Source organism: Parasteatoda tepidariorum, chromosome 7, assembly GCF_043381705.1.
Source record: "Parasteatoda tepidariorum isolate YZ-2023 chromosome 7, CAS_Ptep_4.0, whole genome shotgun sequence".
In the NCBI taxonomy this organism is placed as follows: Eukaryota; Metazoa; Arthropoda; class Arachnida; order Araneae; family Theridiidae; genus Parasteatoda; species Parasteatoda tepidariorum.
Window position 1 is genome coordinate 77,524,514 of NC_092210.1, and position 25,434 is coordinate 77,549,947.

Here is a 25,434-nt window from a genome sequence, read left to right on the forward strand (position 1 = left end):
TATCTAATATATATAATTCTCTTACGTGGCTCCCAAATTTTGGCTGTATTTCTCTTCCACCGGTGGCAACGTTTGCTTTGTTTTGTTCACGTTACTATTTCTCTTACACGGCGAATCGACCTATGATTGCCGCTATAAAAGTCACGTGCCAAATCTGGCTGAGGTGGCTCAACATATAGCGCTTTTAAAAAAGGAAACTGAAATAGCCAGAGAGCATCAACTACGGAAATCTCATACTATTAAGCTAGGCAGAAGTGAGTAGTTTTTGTCGATAGATCTCTATTTTAGTATTTTGTCGAAAGCGCTTTTTTTCACAAATGGCTCACGAATTTATTTGACGAATTTTGATTTATATCACGAATTATACTACAGCACATTTCTAATAGGTTTAACGAATTACATGTCATTTATTTGAATTCAAATTTAGTTTAATGACTTAGTGTTTACTAAAAAGAGGTAATTTTTTTAAAAAAAAAGTTTTTATATGAATTTGAGTGATTGTTTTGAATTCTTAGAATTTTGTGCATTTGCAATGTGCCTAAGTTAGTAGCGAGCGAAGCAAACCATATAAGATTGCGCAGCAATTTTCGGGGGTTGGCGAGCGTTAGCGAGCAGGAGGCGCATCCCACTAGTTATTTTAAAATTGTCTATTATATTTTGATAAAAGTGATAGTACCTATCCTATTGTTGTAATTATGTTACAATAATAAGATAGGTATACATTATTACAATGTTGTATTATTATTAGGGATATATTTCTTTCATTATTACAATCATTAAAAAAACATTCAACAAAGTTTGTTTTGTCGAAGAATAATAGACGATACGCTAAGGACCTCTAATTACTTGCGGGTAAAATAGTCAAATATCAAAAGTGTTAGCCAAACTTTAAAAGTCTTAGCCAAAAAGCAAATCTTAACAACAACAAAAATATCATTCAGAAAAAAAAAGAAGGATCACTGTAGAATATAAGTTATTTGAATTATTCAATTCTGTTTTATTGGTTTTTATACTACTCGCAGACATTTTTTAAAGGGATATGGGTATTTTAATCTATAAAGATAAAATCGAAGTTAAATTTTCTTAGTTTAGCAACCGCTTTAATTTTTGAATTTTACAATAAGTTTATTTTAATAAACAATATGTTATTGTCATAAGAACAGATATTTTCTTTAAAAATAGCTGGATGATAATGTACATATAGCTACCACTTAATCTGCTTTATTTGCACAAAACTTTTTGTCATTTGATATCGCGTGATGCAACTATCGTCTTTATCTGTATTTTAAGTTTCCTTTTTTATTCTTCTGATGCTTACATAATCTCTCGTTGCTTACATTATCTGGACTTAATATAACTCTGTTATGTGACACTGTAATCGTATAAAAAGTTTATGTAAGTTTTGTTCAGAAAAAAACTATTTTGACGTAATTTTCAAGATCAAGGGGAATATATATTTTTATTTTCAGTAGAAAAAATCGCCAATACTTCCTCCAAACACACAATTTGTTTCGCCGAATTTACTATTTTATCGCATTTGGCGAAGTGGTGAATGCTTAGCGTTTGCCCAGCTTACGCGATATAAGGACAAATCATTATAAATTTTGGCAATTCGTTCGAAGATATAAATTTGTCCCTTTATTGTATTGCAATTACCATCACTATTACTTTCATGTTTACTACAAAATAGTAAAATTCGATAAAATCGTAAATTCGGCGAAACAAATTGGTTTTGGCGCAAGTATTGCCGAACGATTTTTTTCCACCGAAAATAAAAATATATATTCCCCTTGATCTTGAAAATTACGTCAAAATAGTTTTTTCTGAATAAAACTTGCATAAACTTTTTATTAACTATTTTTTTAATTTAAATTTTTATTTTTCTAAGTAAAATAAAAACTTTACTTTATTAATACAAAATTATGTAATGAATATAAGCTTTTAAGTACATTAGAAAAATTCATTCATTTTGTAATTCTTTTAAAGACAAGCTTTTGATTAAATTTTTCACTAATTTGAAAATAACTTCTCAAAACAGTAACTTGCCCATGTTTTTCTCTTTAAATAACGAAATTTTTTGAGTACCCTCTACCTATATTTATTTATCTTCTTTAATCTCAATTTAACACCAATAGAATCTACTTGACGCTGTTTTTCTTTTAATTTAACTAGTTTAATGAATCAGACCTAAATCAGGAATTAAATTTCAGTAAAAAGTTTCCGGAAACTATAAGTCGGCTATAATAGACTAAAAATACAAAGTTGTTGGCAAGATTTTCTCAAAGCTGACGCAAACTTGCTGCTATAACTACTTTTTCGATTTAAAAAAAGTTTTACATCATGTAATTCTAGCACACGTTTTAATTATTTATAGTTGTGATAATACCGTACAAGATTTTTCTTTGAATAACAGAATTTTCTCAGCACTTTTTAAACTGTAGTATGATCGCAAAAATGATTCAAATATTTTAAATTCTCAAAAACGATTTTTTTTTTAAAGATCAGAAAAGAGTAAAAAAATAATTTAAAAGTAAAGCTTAGAATGCGAGTGTTGAAGATAGACATACAGACGATTATTTTCAAAGACATAGTAGCAGACGATTATTTTCAAAGAACATAATTTAAATTGCTGTTGAAGTCATATTTAACCAGGTTGGCAAGAAGCATGAAATTAAAAAAGGACATATTGTGTTGGTCATTCACGTTTTCTCTTTGTTTTTAAAAAGAATCAGTAGAACATTCCTTTTCTTTTTAGTTGAACTTTCCTGCGTTTTTTCTCACAAGGTAACATTTTTTTGCTAAATTAAACATTAAAATTTTATTTGTTTTTGTTTCGCAATATTTTTTCTGTACTACATTTATGTTTTTAATTTAGTAGTTAAGAATAAAAGGTTCTTTCATTTTGGTAACTGCAACAGCGAGAAATTTAAAAAATATCGCCAAATTGTATTAACTTTCAAATATCAACACACAAGCAGTCGAAACTATTGAAAATGTTATGTACAGGAAAGCAACTGATAAAGCAATTAAANTCACAAGGTAAGATTTTTTTGTTAAATTAAACATTAAAATTTTATTTGTTTTTGTTTCGAAATATTTTTTCTGTACTGCATTTATGTTTTTAATTTAGTAGTTAAGAATAAAAGGTTCTTTCATTTTGGTAACTGCAACATTTAGAAATTAAAAAAAAATCGCCAAATTGTATTAACGTTCAAATTTCAACACACAAGCAGCCGAAACTATTGAAAATGTATGTACAGGAAAGCAATTGATAAAGCAATTAAAATGAGAAAACACGAAATTATTAGAGATCAAATCTCCTTATTAAAATATATGAAAAAAAGGAAAAGGCACAATCATTCTTTATGATCGAAGTCAAAATAACATCGCATTAAATATTTAGCATTGGTGGAAAACTTCTTATAACAGCATTTTCCGAAGAAAGATGACATTAAATATTTGAAGATGTTTTGATTCATAGGGTTGTTATTTCGCAATCATAAAAAAAAGAACGACTAACCTTGAAATGAGCGATGTTTAACTGATTGTCGTCAAGGCAGAGAGTTCATCCACGCGCAATATAACTCAAGTTACGTGTGATTGTACGGTTAATCAGACGAAAAGAAGAAAAAATATATAGTCCTTAGTTATCAGGAGATGAAGCTCATAAAATCGTCTGACCTCAAAGTCATCTGTCTGGTAAATATTAAAATGCAAAGAGCAAAAGAAAAGATTTATAACTAAAAAATTTTAAACATATACTACACTTAAATAAGCAAGCGGCAATCAGTAAGTGGGATAGCGAAGCTTCATTTTAGGAGGCATTTAGGTCCGTTAGCGCAGTGTTCCCCGATCGGCGAACCGGTACCGGTCCGTGGATCAAATGGTACCGGGCCGCCCATTTCATTGAAACTGAATTTATACCCCAATTTGAAAATATCTGAGTTCCATTAAAATTTTATTCCTTTAAAAAATAGGGGGGCCCCCCGAAGGTAGAGACATACATTTTTGTTATGTATCATTGTCTCCGATTACCCCCAGATGGGGCCGTCTCATTGCAAAGAAACAAGCTTAGGGTTCCCATTGATTTAACGTTCTAGTAAGTTAAAATGCTAAATCACTTTATATTTATTTTTTGGTGCAACTGTATTATTTATAATAAAAATATAACCTCTCACAAAACTCGTGTTTTGAAAAACGGAGTCTATAACGTTTTTAATTCAAAATTACTACTCCTCGAAAAACATTTTTTCAACACTTAAGTGCACAACTGTCCATCTAATAGACCTTATATGCTTGAATTATTTAACTGATTTGTTAGGTAGAGCAATTCTTCTGAAATTTGCAAAGACAAGATTTAAGTATTAAAATCTGAATGTATGGTCCGCTAAGAAACATTTCCTTAGCGGCCAAACAAGTTGGCAGTAATACACCAGGGGTTCCTAAATGGAACCCTAGGGATATGTGGAAGAGTTAAAGGGGTTCTAAGAGATAGTACTTTTATTTAACCGGGTNAATTTTTTTCTTAATTATTATTCTCCACTACTAAAACGTGGTTTTTAAAAATATTACTTTTTATTTTGAATTTTTTCTTTAATATTTTTGAAACCTGTTATTATATTAAGATCCAATTAATTATCCAATCATATTTTTATGAACTTACTTAAAATAAAATACCTTTGGAAAAGAAATTGCAATTTTTTTTAAAAAAAATCTCATTTTTTAATAACAATGAATTGAATAAATTATGAAAATAGCACACATTTATAAAAAAAATTACATCAGCATTTCCCATTGTGTTTGTTAAATCAAAATAACATAACTAAATTAACAAAGAAATGTTTCCCAAATAACCATTTTCAAAGTTTATACCTAGCAGTTCCTTTTAGCTTTCATTTAAACAAAATCTATAATTTGGTTTATTTTATTCATTTTCAGATTATGTATATTCACCAAAAAACAAATTCTTAACTAGAATAAATTCAGCTACAGGACTGCGAATTTAACTGTCGGTCATAAAAACCTAGTTTAAAATTATTAATTATTAATCGATGAGTATATATTTCATTACTTTTATTTACAAAATAAAGTAGTTTAACTGGTTCGCAATTGTTTTTCGATATTTTATTTATAAAATTGGGATTACGCAGAAAAAAAGATCGATAATTTAGGGTTCTACAGCTGAACAAAAATTAGGAACAGTTATTTTTTAGGCTTTTAACAAAACAAAATAACTACAGGTACTCTGGGCTTATTATTAACTGCCTAATCAATTGGGCTCGTTAAGCAACGAATGAAATATTTTCTAGCTATCCTCTAAGTACGTGGGGCTCACATATATAAAAAGGTAAAGTTAGACATAAAGGCTAGATATAAAGGTAAACACTATATATAAAAATTTAAATAATAATTACCTGCNTACAGGTACTCTGGGCTTATTATTAACTGCCTAATCAATTGGGCTCGTTAAGCAACGAATGAAATATTTTCTAGCTATCCTCTAAGTACGTGGGGCTCGCATATATAAAAAGGTAAAGTTAGACATAAAGGCTAGATATAAAGGTAAACACTATAGATAAAAATTTAAATAATAATTACCTGCTTCTTTTAAATGAATATTATTTTAAACAATATCCATTTCAAGAAATTTCTCGAAAAGTTCATGTTTCCAAAAGCTTCTCTTGCAAGCAAAAAAAGTTCGCATGTTCAGGAAATCCAACGATGAATCGGATAATATGATAAATAAACATTTTGATGCGATTAAAAGCTTCTACTCTCAATGATTATCCTGTTGTAGAATAAAAAGAGTTAAATGATCTTAACTGCAATCACATTTGCGAGCTGTACAACACTGAAGGAAAGCATAAGACTTTATGTATAAACTAAGCTGTTTCATCAACTTGAAAACTACATACACATCTCGCAGTCACGTGACGTGATTTTCATTTTTTCAATGAAATGTTATGAAGTTACCAATAAGGCCCTTCATTGATTAAATGGTTCCAACTAGCAAACTCTGACCAAGAACCTATATTCACTTTCAGCGCATCCTCAAACTGCTTTCCAAATCCAACCGACGATGGAGACTTTTGATTTACAACAACCAGCTTGTAATTATTTCCATTATTATTGTCCCAGTGTTCCGCAGCAGAACACTTGAAGCACACACAGAATTCTATGACCTCGTATTTGGAAGCATTAGGAGGTATGGTAAAAACAAAAGAAAATGTGTCGTAGGGACTGTTGCCAGATTCAATGCCAGAAGGAACGAATTCGGCTTGCACGTCCTCGCTGCTATTCCATTTATCGAAAGTGATACGCAGGAAAACTTCTTTGTCAAATGCAATGTTCTTTACTTTGATTGTACCAGAAACCAACGATTCAGAATCTCGTATTATTACATTTTCTAAAGATACACAATTCTTCTGCAATCTGTCGCGGAATTCCATGTAATCTGAAGCCGGTTGGGCAAATTGAGCTACCCACTGGATTTCGGACGTTGGGCTAGGTTTCACGCCATTAATGATTTGCTTGAAGAACTCATCAGTCCAATTTGGAGGGCAATTTGAAGGCTCTGACATGATTTTGACATGGGTGAGGGCTAAGCCTTTATCATCGGCGAAACACACTCTCTTTTTGTAGTTTTCCCTATTGTTTTCTTCATCAGATTTTGCCATTAAACAAGACCTCATGTCTCTGGCGCAGTCGTATGAGTTTAAAGCTGAATTGAACTGATTGCGATTGTTAGGACCACGAAAGGGATTGTAACCAAAATCCATAAAAGTAGCAGTGTTGAAAATGGGTGGACTGGCTGATAAGAACATCTCAAAATCAATTGGCATCGTTCTTTTGGTGCTTGCGGATACTACTTTTTACAGTAGTTTTAAACAGAAACCATTGCATCAATGTTCTAGAATCTGAAATATAAAAAATACACAATTTGTAATATTCAAATGAAATTTATGTACACTCTTAAAAACTTAATCGAAAAATTCTCATTCAAAAATTTAGCATAGTAAAATGGATGAAGTTTTAAAATTTATAAATGTGTATGTGTACTCTTCTCTTTATTGTAATATGTGCAATACAATCAATGAAATATCTAAATTCGTAAACTGGCTAATTGTAATTTTATCCCTTTCATCTGCAATAACAAAAATAGAATAACTAGCATAGTATTAGTTGAGTATTCATAATTCTCATACCTAATAATATACATTTTACAATATAATTTTGTGCAACAGGTCCCTTGTAGATAAAATTCTCTGTATGGCTTTAATATAGGTCAAAACGGTACCAATAGACGTATTTGATTTCAATTTATTATTCTCAACACATTGCCGGAAGAAGATATAAGACCAGGAAGCTACTCGAACTTTGAAAGGAAAGAGTCATCTAAAAATGTTGATGTTCCAATTCCGAAATTAGAAGAAAAAAAAATCACATGATCCGGAATTAACATCAATTTTGAAAAGATAAAAAATTTTTTAATTAACAGTTAATAAAAGAACTAGTGAAGATAAAAATGTTTAAGAGTGCACTTTTTCTTTAAGATAGATTTTTATAATGTGTGCAGGGAAGGCTTTTTTATAGGTCAGTTTTAGCACGAAAACTGCTAATTCGTTGGGTTTAATTTCAGTCTAATTTTAGATTACAATTTCATAATCTTTTCTAAAAAGATACGAGTTCGCTTTATTAAGGACTGGTCATTTTCTAATTTAGATCTGTATACTTGGATGTTAGTTTCAGAAATAAATGCACTTTATATACTTTAAAAAGTTTATTAATTCAGTTACTAATTATCCACTTTGGATTGAATTATTTACTTTATTATTGGATCTAGAATATCCCTTTAAAAGAGAAGGTGTTACTAAAAAAATCTATTTGCGGACCGGATTAGAGGAGATTGGTGGTGATTAGTCTCGATCGCTTATATATAAGCCTGTACGTGTAATTGTTCTCAAGTCAATAGTTTATATTATCTCAATAGCTTAGTTCTATTTTGAACTATATTCTTAAAATGTTTTCTATACTGCCTGAAAATTAAATTTTTAACAGAACTATTTTTTGGTGTTGGAAAAGCAATTCAAGGTAATAAGTTATCTATTAAATTTAAAATCGTAATAGAACAATTCAACTGCTGAAAGATTCGTGACTATGTACAAATTTTAGAAATATAAAAAAATTTCTTTTATTTCGTTAAGAATAACATTTTGACAAAATCCTCATATAGTTTAGTCTTCGTGTTTATGAAATTTCAATAAAAATTCAGGGGTCTGTCCAGACATTTTGTGAAAGGTCCGGTTTTCGTGAAATTGTGAAAAAATTACTCCCATCCTTTCAACCAGGGTCCTGCTTTTATGAATTTGGGCAAATAGAGTCCGGTTATTGCAAAAAACTTTTTCAAGGAGTTTTTAATTTGTAAATCGATACAAGATTATGCTTAGCACTGTAAAATTATAATAATAATAAAAAAATTTCAAAATTATAGTTGCTTCTAAATTAGAGATGCAACATACAAATATTTGGTATTTAGCCTATACTGCTGAACGCAGAATATTCATTTCGGACGAATAATGGAAGAATCGTCTGCCGAAGACAAAACTTAATTCGTTTACATCCATCTTTCTTGCTTTGTGCCCTAGGAAGGGTTTATTCAATTAACAAAACAATAATGAAAATAAACAAATTTGTGAAGGGTCCGATTAAAAGAAAAATCATTTTGTGAAGGACCGTTTTTAAGATAAAATATTTTGTGAAGGGTCCGTTTTTATGAAAAGATATTTTGTGAAGGGACCCAAATTTCTCCTAAACAGACCCCTGATATCCAATAAATATATCATTTGTGGATATATTTTCTGGTCCTAGGCATCTATATTCTGTATATGAATGCAAAAAAAGAAATAACTATTTCTAATTCCAGTAATGCAAAAAAAAATTTTAACAAATGTTATTTCGATTAATGTAACGAAGTCAAACGAGGCTTTAAACTAAGTGTGCCACAAAAGTACAAGGGATGTAAAACAAAGAAAGAGGTGCCACGAGGTCATGGGACCCTTAACAGAAAAACAGCGCAAAACCATAAAAAAAGTTTTAATTTCATAATATCATAAATCATCTTAAATATCAACACAACAATTTATATTTTATCGAAAAGACAAAACTGATTAGAGTACACCTAATAAGGAAAGGCATTCAATACGATTCTGCTTTATACAGGTCGTTTCACGTTGATTTTTAAAGATGATATGAAAGATGTTTGTTTACCGATTACAAACTACACCAATCGTGCAGATATCTATCAAGTGTTTACTATAAGGCTTTTTTTCTGAGATAATGCTAGATTGACAAAGTCAACATTTCATTCAACCCATTCACGGGTCATATATATTATACTCTTCAGAAATCACATTTGATCGATTTCTAAACCAGAATGTTGTTTAGATTCAAGTAAACATACTAAGTCACGTGTTCATAATATTTGCGAATTTTCAAAGTCAATGGGTTTGTGAAATCGTTCCTAAAGCCAAAGATGTTTATTTACTATGATTTCAAGGGAGCATACTCTAAATCAGGACGAGCCGAAACGCAACCTGGGAACCGCTTGTGACCCAACAAAGCGCATTTGCCAACGATAGAAATAAAAGAGTAAAATTGTTGTGAGTGGTGGGTTACAAAAAACAAAAAAAAACAAAACAAAAAAACTCACGCATGTTTAAGGTATTGCAGTACTGTGTAAATGCAGATAATTTTAAATTAAAAAGTTCTCCATGAAATTGCCACGTCTTCTGAATTGGGTTCAAAATTATAATTCACATACGTGGGTAGGAGAGACGGTAAAAATTGAAATTTGTTACTATTCACAGTAAATTAGATTTAACAGAACGAATTCTTTAAATTCATAGCTTGATAAAAATGAAATGGCAATTACTAAACAAACTTGTGAACAAAATATAAAATAAGTTTAAGATATAGGCTTTCATTATTTAAAATATTAAAACACTTGTAAACGGCTCAGATCCTTATTAATTTTTTAAAAAAAACGAGCAAACAAAAATAAGCATAAAATTTATAATTTTCTTGATTTAATAATTAAATAATTAAAATAATAATTAAAATAAAAGTCTTAAGATCCAGAGTTAATACTACTTATTAATTCATCCGTAATAATCTTCATGATTATTATAAATCTTGATAATTATCATTATGTATGAACATTTCAGGAAAATGTGAATTTTTTAACTTAAATCATGTATTTCAACGTTAAAACAAAATCCTACAACAAAAAAAACTTAAACATTTAAAAACTCGTTATTTTATTTGAAAAAAAATTGCTAAACTTGTAAAACTAGACTTACGCATTTTATTTCGAAAGAATCTTTAAAAAGAAACAGAACCAAGTACGCTGCAACAGAAGTACGCTGCTATTTTGAACATTAAACTCTACCGCGTCAACAACTTATAAGAGTTATCTAACAAAAAAGATTATATAGTAGTGACTTTGACAGAAAGGTATCACCAATACAAAAGATTGTCCTTATCTATAAAGCAAAAGCTACAGTATCTGTTTTATAAGGCTCAAATAAATAAATAAAACTTTATGTAATATTTTTACATCATCCTAATTTACAATATACAAAGAAAAAAAATAAAAGAGGAACTCATTTGTTTTACGTAAACATAGAGCTAAGCCCCTTTCCGCTACCGCTCTACAGCCCTGATGATTGTTTCACAATAATTGTTTGCTGGCATAAAACAGTTTATTCTTCGAAAATTGAGATTATTCACTTAAACTACATGCACTAAAAAGAATTTTGTTTGCTTACGCCCCCCCCCCCATATTTCACGTCCAATATTCATTTCTTCAAATTAAATGTTTATTTTAAGTTAAATTTACTAAGAAAATATTAATAAAGATCTCGTGTAACTATTGATTCTATTAAGGTAAATTAGTGAACATAGATAATTTTGCTTCGTAATCAATTTTTTTAAATAACATTTAAAATTAAAGCCAGGGGTCTGTTTAGAAGAAATTAGGGTCTGTTAACGGACCCTTCACAAAATGATTTTTCTTTTAATCGAACCCTTCATAAATTTGTTTATCTTCATTATTATTTTGTTAATCGAATAAACCCTTTCCAGGGCAGAAAACAAGAAAGATGGATGTAAACGAATTAAGTTTTGTCCTCGACAGACGATTCTTCCATTATTCGTCCGAAATTAATATTCTGCGTTCAGCAATATAGGCTAAATACCAAATATTTTTATGTTGCATCTCTAATTTAAAAGCAGCAATTGTTGTTTATTTTTTAAAATTTAATTTTTTTAATCATAATTTTACAGTGTTGAGCATAATCTTGTATGTCTTTACAATTTAAAAACTCCATGAAAAAGTTTTTTTTTGCAATAACGGACCCTATTTGCATAAATTTATAAAAGCGGACCCTGGTTGAAAGAATGTGAGTAATTTTTTCACAATTTCACGAAAAACGGACCATTCACAAAATGTCTGGACAGACCCCTGAAAGCTATATTGCTATAACGAATTTGGTGAGTTTACAAACTATCCTTTTTGCTAACCAAAGAGCCTGATATATTTAACACAATTTGTGCATTTCTCACATTCAGCATGAAGCTGATCGTCAAGTTCGAAATCATTTAACGAGTATCTTTAACGGTAATTTATAATAGCATATTAATGCAATTAGCATCGAAAAATAATTGCAAAACTGTAAATAAGTTTAGACACAGATTCAAACAAGTTTATCTTAAAATGTAACGTAACTAAGTAATATCTTAGAATTAAGTTACAAAGAAATAACTCTTATAGTTTCAAACTATTAATTAAGAAAACAATCAAAAGTGTAATAAGAGTAAAATAAAAAAAATAAATATTCCAAGCAAAAACCTTTACATTTTGGATGCAAAAAATTTTACAGTAAAACAGTACTTTTATGACTTTTACTAATTTTATGTTTAAGACAACTAAATATGGAAATTAATGTGGGAAAATGGGATCCTACCATATATTCCGGTGAATAAAAAAAATACCAACAATGAAAAACGGCGACAACTTTATCATATATAATTAGATATAGATAAATAAAACTTTCACAGTAACAAACATATATAAAAGTAATAAAAAATTATTGCTGATTAAAAAGAGATAAAAAGAAATATTATAAATCTTATCAATTTTCCGACCAATGACGACAGGACAAAAATTGTTTATAAAAATATGAGAAATAAAATAACTACAATATAAATTCCTTAGACAGTTTTTCAGACTATCTTTAAGACAACTATAGCACTGCTCAATACAAATCGTATTACAGTCAATTCGCNTTCCTCTTCAGCTAGCACCAAATCATTATAGGCTGAATCCGACAATATTTTGAAAGTCCAAAACCGAAACTAACGGTAAGTCGAACTTCCGATATGTCGAAGTTTTTCGTCAGTCCTATCAGATTCGAGTTATCGCGAATTCACTGTATATTGTTACCTCTTCCCTCAGTAAACAAATTATAAGTTGAAGTTAGGTAAATAAGTCGTAACCACTTATTCCTTTAGCTTCCGCTGTATTTTTTTCTCTCTTACATTTCGCAGACTTAATTAAAGAACGGTCGTGTTGACCTATTAGATATTAAAATCATGAAAAGCAAAGAAAGTTCTGAACTTGCATAAGCTCTCTAAGTAGAACTTGAAATAGTCCTCTAAGATGGCATTACGGTAAAGTTATAATAACAATAAATGCGACATAAAAAAATTACAAGTTCAAGATTAAAAGTCATCGACGAACCAAGAGCCACAACGCTTACAAACACAAATTGATGAAATCATTAGTAAATTATTCATTTGATATAAATTATGATAACTAAGCATCAATATCAAATTCACTAATAACCATTGCAATTCAGACTTAGAGCAACAAGCACCTCCTTACCATAAGCGTAGCATGAGGTGGCACACTTTTTGTGTTCAGAAAACCGTTCATTTATTTTAAGTTATTATACACACATCTAAGAAAATAAGCATACATGCATAATGTCGTCAAGCTAACCGTGAGAGGTTTCCGTGCTCTTCCTCCATGTAACGCAAATGCGGGTTAATTCCATCAAAAAGTCCTCCATAAAGGCAAATTACTCCCAATACTTGATCCAGGATATCCCTTGTTTTCTGGATTCGTTTCGAAATTACAAGGCTAAGAAGTTGAGCACAAGTAGTGGTAAACCCGAAATTGGGTCGGCTGTTCAACGACGGTTAATAATAATTATATACGTAAAACTTAAAATAACCTAACAGTTTTTTAAAAACAAAATGTGTGCTCTCTCACTCTACGCCTATGATTCTTAGTTGGTAGCTATGAAACTTAGTCTCTAAAAATTGGGGTGAATCCTAACAATAACAGCACTGCAATAGAAAATTCTAAAATTATGAATTGCATTCTAAATAGTTTTGAATTTAAGCCCACCTTGACGCCGCTTTCCAAGTGAAAAGTTTCCAAGCGAGTCTGTTTTCGCCATTTTTTTTTTTTACTTTGTGGGGGGTCCGTTTTAAAGACGAAAAAAAAACTTGTGAAGGGTTCTTAATGAACATAAATTTCTCTTAAAATTACCCCATTACTTAATTACGATATAAAAATTTGTCATTTTTCCTAAAAGAGCGGTTAAAATAACCGATCTTTTCGCAAAGAACTCTAAAAATTTCGGAATGCACTGTCACAAATACATTTTCAATTGTCAAATACTGCCCATTGAACTTCGCTAGATTATTCAGAACTTTACCAATAGATATAATTTTGTTTCTTCTTTCTAGTAGAAATAATCCAATATAAATTGTTAGGGAAATAAAACGAAGCCAGTTCGACTGTATTTTATTGAAGTAATAGATTCGAAATGGGTTCAACTTTTAGAAACAAAGGTCAATTGGTTGCAAGGATTCACTGGTAAATGTTAAATCACCCGTTTTAACATGTTATTATGGGCCCCAAACAAAGGGTTTTCGTGCAAACTATATTTTAAGTTTTAAACTTTTTGTGACAGGTTTCCGTTTTTGTGAGATTGCAAAAATATTTATTCATAATTTTTTGAATTTGAGGAAATAGGGTCTGGTTTTTGTAATTTAGTGAAAAATCGAGAAAAAAAAGGAACAACACGTTCAGACTTTTTGTAAAAATATGCTTTTGTGAACTTTTGAAAAATTTATTCATAATTTTCTATATCTAAAAATTAATGTGGAGTCGGATCCTGTTTCTGTAAAAAACATCAAAAATACATCTTTCAAGGAGTTGTAGTTTTAAAATTAGGAATTAAAGACGTCATCAACTGCGTTTTTCAAAAGAAATATTTTGTGAAATGTCCGTTATTTTGGATGCAATATTTTGTGAAGGGACCGTTTTCACAATAAAATAATTTGTGTAGGATCCGTTTCACGATAAAATACTTTGTGAAAGGTTCTTTTAAACGATAAAAATTTGTGAAAAGTTCTTTTAAACGATAAAAATTTGTGAAAAGTTCTTTTAAACGATAAAAATTTGTGAAAGGTCCGTTATAACTCTATTTTCATCGAAAAGACTTACTTGCTTAGAAATACTTGCAAATAACTTGGTAACTTTATAATATTAAGATTAGAGAATCCATTTGTTTCAATATTATTTTAACGTTAGGTCAAAAGGAAGAGGTTGAATTTCATCGAACTAAATTTGTTACGAGACTATCAGAAAGTAAAATATTCTGTCGTTCCCTACTTCTTCTCTAAATAATAAATCTGACTCCAACTTTTAGTAGAAAAGAACAACATTTTATTTACATAATAATTTTCAGACGATCATTTCTTGTTCCACAAAAAGAAGACGTTGCCATGGCAACTCGGCAGTTTTAAAAAAAATCAAAAATTAGCTTTTAGTTTACATAAAAAGTAATTAAGAACTTTTAACAAAATTCAAATCCTTCAGAAATATATCGCGTCCAGCTGAACTCCGCGGACAGCGTCACTATATTAACGTTATTCACAATTTAGTGAGCATGTTAGGAAAAGGAAAGCATTAATGAAGAGTTACATTAAATTGTGACTTAAATACATCACCAATTGAAGTACAGAGGCAGAGGAGTCAACATATCAAGTGCTTCTAGCTGATGATAAAGTAACCGATTTACTGCTTCTTGCTACAGCATTAGACTGGAAATTATTAATTACTTCAAAGAATACGACTACGTAGTATTGAAAACAAATTTTTTAGCTCGCTTCCAGAAGGTACGTAAATATGAGCTATAGTTCACTAAAACTCATAATTATACTTTATCATCCCTTTAACATCAAAAAAACAGTGCAGACATTCGAACCCTTCTCAAAATCAGCTGCTAATAAACATTAAAAAATTCTTTAATAATTTTAAATAATCGATAGATGCTTGAAAACCCGGATTTCGGAAGAAAATAACAAACTAATGGTTTTATAACCAGTAACATTTTAACCTTCAGATGTTTAGTATTCCATTAATAAACACAATTGATTCGACTGACAGATAGCGTGAAAACTGCGTACCACTTTTAATTCGACTCACCTGCTCATGAAATGGGGTGTAATCCAAGATGAAACTTGGTACAAAAAGAGGTCGAAATTTGTGTGGCCTGATAAGAAATTAAAAAGGATATTTCTTGAGCCCTTTCCAGACCTCGAACAGGTGGAATTGGGAAAACACCATTTCCCATGTGCGTTTGTCTGGCAAAACGTGTCCTTGAACCTTATTGCATCAATGTAAACATCAACTTCCTCAATCATTTCAGGCTTCCTTTTCACGGATACAGTTTCCTATCCACCTTGGCAATTTTTTTTTTTTTTTTTAATACTTAGTAAAGTCTAGAATAATTCTCCTAATCCAAAAACTAAACAAAAAGATAAGATAGATGAGTAAATTTTTGAGATGAATTAACCTACTTGTGATACACTAATTAACGAATTAAGTTACTATGTTTTACTAAAGTCTTCCAAATTAATAATTAAGTCTAAGTAAAGCTATTTGGTGTTGACCGGCACACTTTCGAAAACTTCCTAAATCTAGATTAAGCTATTTCATATCTAACGGTTCATTTTTCGTTATAAGAAAGCTTTCTAAATTGATTTATTTGATATCTATAATGACTCATTTTTTCGTTAAGAAAATTTCCTAAATCTGCATTGAGTTATTTGATATCTAATGTCATTTCTCGTTAAGAAAGCTTCTTAAATTTTCGTGAAGTCAGAAATAGAAGAAAAAAATTCAGAAGCCCTTTGCAAAAATATTGGATTATATCTCAAACTGACAACCAAATAGATTTTAGGGAAGATTTTTGAAAATTTGATTCTAACTGTCACAACTTTAAAAAAAAAAGATCCATAACACTAAGATATTTTTAAAAAATTTATTGTAACTTAATTTTAAAACATTTAGTACAAAATTATTAAAAGCAGAATATTTAAAATAAACTTATTTATTAATTCAAATTAGGCCGCAGTCACTAAAGCATATCTGAATTTACCTAATGGCAGAAATGCGATTGTCACGAAATATGTCACTTAAAAGAACGTGAACCGCAGAAGCAATAAAATGTCTTTTGTAATAAACTAAATTTTAATTTATTGTATATAAAACGATAAATTTTAATTTTTAGCATTTTTTGACGATATTTTTATTGCGCATCTCTTCCCGGTTTGACCACAGAACAATATCCATTAGACTCAAATAATAAAATTCTTGTATGACAATTAACTGTCCGAAAAATTATTTGAATAAACTTTGACTTTCTTTTAATAATATTTCACTGTAATTTTAAAAACTTAGATCGAAAACTTAGATTAGAAAACTTAGACTTTCAATTTTAATGTCAAGGCACTTGATTGACTCCTAATTCTATCCAAAACAAATTTCTCAACTAACACTAAATTACTTTAATTTCAGATATATTTACTTATAGTATTATTTATATTTGTTAAATGAAGCGAATCTAGAGGCACTCAGACCTGCAGCCCGGGGGGGGGATAGTCTTCAACAGACAATGAATGGTCCCCCACCTACAAACCAAAAAATATTAATAAAAAAAAATGGCTTCACACATGAAAAATTTATAATTATTATTATAATTTATTTTACTATTTTTTTAATAAATAGAGTAATATAAGATATATAAAGAGTAATAATATGATAATATAAAAATAATGTTAGATGATATATTAATATAAGGGGAATAAAGGCATGGGAAAAAAATAGGAATACTTAAAAAAAAAAAAAAAAAAAAGGAACTTCAAGAATTTAGATTTTAAGCAAATTATAGCAATACCACTTATTTTTGTAAATCACGTTATAATATCCAAAGCATACCAAATCATAAAAAGGGGAAAAAAACACATACGTAATTTATCAATTTCTGACAAGACGGGCCGACGTTTGTCCTGACATAAATAATAGGTAAAAAATAAAAAAAAAGTAAAAAAGAAACTCTCCCTATTTTCCCTCACAGGGTTATTATCGTTGCACCTTCAGCATTCATTTCGGAAATATGCCGGAGTCAAAAGAGATTTTTTTTAAGCCAATTTATTTTCACATACTGTTTTTCTCTCGTCTTTATGTATACTACCTCTAAAGTGTAGAAATCAGTTATTCTACAAACTATCTAGCAAAAGTTCAGATTAACTAGAGTTATCCGTTGAAGTGCTGAAATTTTTTTTTCATATTTCAAATTGTTAAGGTAGACTGTTAACTAATTTAATAAAGACTAATTTAATAAATGTACCAAGTGATTTATATAAGTGGTCGATGTCACATTATGAATTTATTTGCATTCAGCGGTTAATTCTTTTAAGAAAAAGAACAACACTCATTTTAGAAGTTCTATGACAATCTTCTTAAATAGCTACGTCAATATTTGTGAACACGTGTTTTAAGGTTTGTCCATTTTCGAAAACACGCATTTCGAGCTGTGCCTAAATCCATCAGTTTTATGGAATTTTTAGCAATATCTTACCTTTTAATTTTAAACCACACAATTTTGATGGATATTTCCTAATACTTTTTTTTGGATTAGAAACCTTGCTTGAACCAATATTTTCAGATTGCAAATCGCGCTTGGCCCGGAAAATATATTTATCAAAATCTAAATTTGGAATGTCATTGTCAAAGAACTATTTTATTTTTATAACACAATGTGCGTCAGACCTGAAAAAGATTAGATAGTCAACATTTGAATATCATTAATTGAGATATCGTTTTTATCGAAAATTCGATATAGATTAAACTTTTTAAGTATATATGCATACATATACCTAAATTATCCATTAATAATATGCTTTGAAAAATTACCTTACTTCAGAAATGACTGATGTTGTCAGAGAATATATAATTAAATTTGAAAGGTATGAAAATGGTATTTTGCAGACACTCAAAAAAAAAATTAGTTACGAGACTTTTTACGAGAATATTAAAAGAAATATGACAATAATCATAAAGTTAGGGGAAATTGATAGGGGCTATTTAATTTTTATTAAAACAACAAACAAAATTATTCTCAACAGATAACGCTGAAATAAATTTTATTTATTTCAATATAGTTAGACAAAGGTATTATTTTAAAGTTCGCATTTCTGCTATTATGGGGGAATGATTACAACAACATGGATTGTTGCTGTAATCATGCTCTCCATGTAGCATTTCCCTACATGGAGGGCATTTTCCACAAGGGCCATGGCCATTAAATAGTGTTTGAGAAGTAAAAATTAATTTATATGTAAGTAATCCACAGAAAGACATAGCCCAGGATCACCACTCTGCATGATCAGACATATGGCTATTATGACATTTAAAGTGTTAGGGAACTCATATACATTTCTTTTATATGAGAAGCACGTGCCATAGCGTGCAAAGCTTTAAGGATAACCCAGGGATTTGTAAACTTTATTACTCAGAAATAACGTAATCACAGAAAGCAAAAAGAAGAAAAAAATAGTAAGGTACATGGAGAAAATATTTATAAAAATCTAAATCTGTACTTTAAATTCATTCTTTTATTCTATAACAAAAATTAATTATTTCTAACAAAAAATTTTTAAAAAAAAGAAAGTTTTGATTTTATACGTTATATTACACTTTAGATTAATGCTCTAAAACTTTATTATCAAAATTATTTGGAAATATTACTCTACATAAAAGTTTTTTCCGAGAGAAAAAATTAAAACTTAACTCATAGAAATTCTTTAATTATTTTTATTATTATTGGAATTTAAAATTTTTTTAAACTATTTAAAATTAAATTGCATAATAAAAAACAGTAGTATAAAGTTTTAGCGTCTTTAGTCATTCATTGGAGGTCCCCTTCAGCTTGAAGCGTCCGACTCCCTCTCTGCACGCGACTGAAAACCGAACGAAATTCTTCAAATTAAAAGAAACTGACTTTCAGTCAAAATAGTTCAAACCCCAAAAATACCCGGTTTTCTTTAAACTCAATTTTAAAGCCAGGAAAATATTAAATAAATAGAACCACCTCAAAATAATTTTCTCTAAACTTTTTCCGAAAAAATTATGTATTATGGTAATATTTTATATAAATTACGTGAAATTTGAAAGTTCATTCAAACATAACTTCATACAGAAAAACGTTAAGGTTGACTATATGTATTCTTTAGCTTTATGGGAAGCGTTCAAGTTGCTGCTCAGTGTTTACACAGCTTTTAATTCTTTCTAAAAATAATCCTTTTAATAAGTTTCTGGAGTATACAGTTACTTTTAAAGATTTTAGTGCAAACCAGATGTTTCTTCGAAATATTTTATAGCTGATCAATTAAGTCAACCATGAGATAAAAAGACGCTTATACTATTAGTAATCATTCGATCCGGGGCACAATAAATAAAGACTATAAACCTTGTTTTCATTCTGCATAATAAAAATTAAAATAGTGGCCAGATAATCGTCTCTGATTAACCTTCTAACTTAATGATTAACTAAATATATTCAAAATTTAAATGATAGGACAGTATAACAGTCTAAAAACTCAGAATCACTGGCCCAGGTAAATATGTAAATGTTGCATGCAAACATTTTCTATATTTATTTTTTGTATGTTACCATCAATGCATATTGTGCTAACATTCTTTAGAACTCTGAATCATTGTATAAATTAAACATTACATAAAATACCTAAGCAATGAGTGAAATATAAATCATTTCATACTTAGGTGACAGTTTGTCATTAGTCATTCTTTATCATGCCCAGGCAATATGCGAAAAATTCTTTATCAGTCGATTTTAGGCTTTCTTAGAAATGCCATATTTCACACATTGGCGGTAACTTAGTTATAAATTCGTAGAGGACATAGATAGAATAATATATTTGTTACAAATCAAGTACAAATACACTTTTATTACAAAAAAATTTAAAATTGTTAAATTCTTTTATCATCTCAGAAATTTATTTTTACGTCTCATATTACTTCCCGATTGAACCTTCGCATTTCCAACCACGGTGCACTCAAAAACTAAAAATAATTTGTAAAAATTAAATATACTAAACGCAGGGTTAGATAATTAGTGGATCATTTATAAATATCTCACTTGTTTGAAAGCAGATATGTTTAGAAATTTAAGACGCAACCCTGTCTGAATCACCCTATCTAATTTTATCTCAATATTACAAAACGATCTAATTTCTGCACTCCAAGTAGTCAGCTTTTTTTATTGTTAATTCATACACAAGGTCAATAATTATTACGTAGAGTATGATAATACTTACTGAAAATAGCTTTTTATCCCCGACAAGTGAACATAAGAAATTGCTAAACGATATTGATTTATCGTAAATCAGCCATACGTCATGAGGATTACACGTATCGATCACGAAGGCTCCGTAGAAAGCTTGTCCTGCATAGCTAGCCGTAAACAACTTGTCATTCAAGATAAATTTTACTACTTTAGTATATCCGTTTGTTTATACCGGTAAAAAAGACCGGCTAAGTGTCAATATTTTAATTTATTTGGAGGCTCCAGTCGTACTCGTTTCGCTCACTAACCCTCGTAATTGCTTCGCATTCATTGTTTTTTACTTAGAATCGACATTTTTTTATTAAAAAAAAAAAGGAAATTCTTTGAATGAAATAAATGCCAAGGGTCTGTTTAGAAGAAATTTGGGTCCGTTAACGGACCCATCACAAAATATCTTTTCATAAAAACGGACCCTTAGCAAAATATTTCAACTTAAAAACGGACCCTTCACAAAATGTTTTTTTAATCGGACCCTTCACAAATTTGTTTATCTTCATTATTGTTTTGTTAATTGAATAAACCCTTCCCAGGGCAAAGAAGCAAGAAAGATGGATGTAAACGAATTAAGTTTTGTCTTCAAGCATATATACAAGATTATGCTCAGCACTGTAAAATCATAATAAAAAAATAAAAAAATTTTCAAAAATAAACAGCAATTGCTGCTTCTAAATTATAGATGCAACATACAAATATTTTGTATTCAGCCTATAATGCTGAAAGCAGAATATTCATTTCGGCGAATAATGGCAGAATCTTCATTATTCGCCGAAATGAATATTCTGCTTTCAGCAGTATAGGCTAAATACAAAATATTTGTATGTTGCATCTCTAATTTAGAAGCTGTTTATTTTTGAAAATTGAATTTTTTTTATTATAATTTTACAGTGCTGAACATAATCTTGTATATATTTACAATTTAAAAACTCCTTGAAAAAGTTTTTTGCAATAACCGGACCCTATTTGCATAAATTCATAAAAGCAGGATCCAGGTTGAAAGAATGTGAGTAATTTTTTCACAATTTCACGAAAATCGGACCTTTCACAAAATGTCTGGACAAACCCCTGAATTTTTATTGAAATTTCATAAACCCGAAGACTAAACTATATGAGGATTTTGTCAAAATGTTATTCTTAACGAAATAAAAGAAAACCTGGATTTGAAAAGTAATCAACAAAAACTTATGAGTAAGAAGAAATAAATGAGTAGTAATTTTACACGTTAACGACTCGTCGTAGTAATTAATATTGTTTAAAAATATCCATAATATCGTTGTAACAGTTCATATAGAAAACGATCGATGTCTCTCGAATTATATTTTTAGAAATTTCAATATCAAGTTTGTTATTTTAAACATAACTAAAGCGAATACATACAGAGAAATAAATAAAATTTTAACGGATCAATAGTCTTTATTTAAAGTAAAATATGTGGAGAAAACAAGCACTTAAAATTGTAATAACTTTCGAAGAAATCGGAATTTTGAAAAAATACTAAAATTTTTAAATAAAAATGGACTTTACATTGCGATCAATTCTATAATTGCAATACTGCTGCAAATCGATAAGTTTACCAGTTAATAATTTTCGAACTAATCATCGAACGCTAATTTTTTTATTCCATCATCTTGTTTCGAATTTTCAAGTTTTATAGTTTCTGCGCAGGAAAACAAAATGTATCATAAGGTTGAATACCCAAAGCAGAGGCACCGCAGACGATTTTTCAATATACATATAAAATAATTCTTTTATTGCAGTGATTTGTTTACTTAACCTAATATACTACTTGATGGTAACAAAATTTTATTTCAAATTTATAATAGTAGTACAATAAAGTTCGAAATTATAGTTATTTCGCAGTAATTACCTGTTTGTTAAGTATATAATCGAACAATAGTTTTAAATTGTAAATTAAAGGCCTTATAAATTGATACATTACAACAAGTTAAATTCGCGATAGTGGCAGGAAGAGTAAAACGTTACATCGTGTGTATTTATAAATAGTTACGATAATGTTTCGTAAAATTAATAACTAATAAACTTTATAAACGTTCTAAAAAATTAATAAATAAAAAATAAATGTGGAATGAGATAGATGGACTAACAAAATTAAATAAAAAAAATTGGCAGTTTGAAAGAGTACACTTTGTTTTAGCTATAGAAAATTCTAATTTATAAATACATTTATCTTATGTAGTAAAATTTGTGTACTGAAGAAATTTCCTTTTTAAACTCGTTAAGTTTTCAAAATTTTATATTGACTCCAAATTTAAAAAGTAATTTAAATTAATGAATAAATTTGACTGCCTAAAATGAAGTTGCTTGTTTTGTTAAAATTTGACAGAAATTAAATCATTTATTTAATGTAATTTCTAATATTGTTTGTAAATGAATGTGCAGCTCGGTTCTAGCATGATGAAATTAGTAGTGTCCGATGTTTAAAATTTCATCATAAGAGCTATTTAATAATTTATTTCGTTACGAAGGAAAATTCCTGTGTAATGAATTATCGAAATTCGAATTCCTGAAATAGCTAAATAACTACCGGTCTGACTCAAATTAATTACGACAATTAAATCACAATCCTATCAGAGTTTAACTTAAGCACATTGTGAAGTACATATTATAAACAATTTAGAGAAGAGAAATATTCATTAATAGGAAAATCATATTCTCAATTACACTCAATGCAAGTTATTTTAATCAATTAATAAAAATATTTTAGAGAATCTGAAAAAGCACAAATACTCAAATAAGTAGATTATTTGCGGCAAATAACAGAGTATAAATCAACATTTATAAATAATGTGTTAGTAGAATCATTAAAAATTCGACTAATCAGCATCAAATCCCGAACTTTCTTTATAAAAATAAAAACACTTGCAATATTTATTAGTAAAGGCTAATTTAAAAAATAAACACGCCAATGTAATAAGACAAATATTAGCAAAATTAACATGTTCGCAAAAACTCTAATAATGTTAAGTATTTGTTATGAATGAAATAAAACAAGCAATTTGATACAGACATAAATAATTAATTGATAATTACCTGAACAATGTACCAATTATTCCCGAAAAAATTCACTAATGAATTCGGATTAAATGTGTCAATTATATGTTCACAAAAACTCTAATATTAAGTAATTGTTATGAATGAATTAAAACAAACAATTTGATATATAAATATTTAATTAATTGATAATTACCTGAACTATATGTACCAATTATTCCCGAAAAAATTCACTTTATTCACTAATGAATTCGGATTAAATGTGTCAAATATGAAGAGCAAACAAAAACTGAGAAAACCGTCCGCCAAATACCGGTCTTTATCATAGTACGACTAAATCGACTAATGCTTTTCAACTGATAGCAAAACCAGTGATCAAGAGATGCTCCAAACACTGTAGCCCCTCATCACCTCATGTTCACGTGCATTGCTCTACGCAACCAATGGATAGGCAGCGGGCTTGAGTGCCGCAACCATGATCGGCATGGATTCAGGAGATGCTTTCATATCCCAGTGAATACATTTGGCAATTTATGGCACTTTTTGGCGAGAGATGAAAAGCTGAGCTGGCGTTTTGGGGATTCTAAATATAGGAAGTCAGCTTTTTTTTTTCGCAATGCCTGTCATCATTAGCGTTGGTGAAGTTATCAGAGATTGTGGTTTAATTGGGGGCTTTGCGGGAAAAGTTATGCATGTAGCATGAAATATTTTATTTGCTTATGATTCTACGCGTGGGATTTAGCTGGAGTTTAATAAATCGAATAAACCTTACTTCAACAAAAATAGCCACGTAAATGATCAATGAATAGGCTACCTTTATGATAAGCATTTTCTAAAACTATGGAAATTTCGTAGGAGTTGGAGGTTATTGATAGGTATTAATCAATGCTAAGTAAATCATGAACAAAACTAAAAGTCATATATCGAGAGCTAAAATAATTACAAAACAAATAAATAAATAAAATAAAACTCTGAGAAGAGTTTAAAGGGGCCGTTCAAAAAGTACATACATCCCGATGGGGGGGGGTATTTGCTATTTTGTACGGTTTTGTACGATGGGGAGGGGGGAGGTATTGTACGAAATACGTACATTATAAGCATACACCAAATTTAAATTTGATTTTTTCCTACACACTCCTTAAATAAATATTTAATTTTATTTAAAACATAATTATTTTAAGTTTTATGAAAAAGGGGGTAGACTAATAAAATGTACGTACTCTAAGACCTTATGTACGGTAATGAACGAAAGGGGGGGAGGGGATTAAAATTTCTCCATCTTTGTGTACATACTTTTCGAACAGCCCCAAAGACGATTTTCAACCTCCAATTATACCTGTTTTGATTTTTTTAACATCTGCTTCCTCTACTGTAATTGAACAGATTTTGACGTCGTTTTTGTCTTTTTTTCGTTTGAATACTTATTTGTGAATCTTAATGTGTATAGTTTTTTTATTTTAAATTTTGATAAGGATTTTGAAAATACAAATTAAGGGTGCTCTTTACGAAACATCATGAATATATATATATGCATAGATTCTGTATCATGCAACTGAATATTCGAGTGCTGAAGTGGACGCCATACCGCGAGAAAAACTCTACATGACAAATTTTCCTTAAACTACATTAAAAATTTAAA

General features: G+C 29.4%; 1 protein-coding gene across 4 annotated transcripts in view; it reads right to left on the reverse strand.

Annotated features, from left to right (window-relative positions):
- Positions 1 to 24,305, reverse strand: part of LOC107447556 (protein phosphatase 1 regulatory subunit 3B) — a 29,127-nt gene extending 4,822 nt beyond the window's left edge. Inside the window, exons 1-2 of one of the 4 annotated variants that reach the window (XM_043046022.2) lie at positions 23,992 to 24,305; positions 5,599 to 6,917 (exon numbers count right to left, since the gene is read on the reverse strand). In XM_043046022.2, the coding sequence (XP_042901956.1) occupies positions 5,970 to 6,842 (873 nt within the window). In that variant the 5' untranslated portion in view covers positions 6,843 to 6,917; positions 23,992 to 24,305 and the 3' untranslated portion in view covers positions 5,599 to 5,969. Of the gene's footprint in view, positions 1 to 5,598; positions 6,918 to 10,358; positions 10,431 to 15,562; positions 15,865 to 23,834 lie in introns of those variants that run through there. The other 3 variants (XM_043046023.2, XM_043046025.2, XM_071183665.1) reach the window with 3 other exon arrangements.
- Positions 24,306 to 25,434: the final 1,129 nt, after the last annotated feature.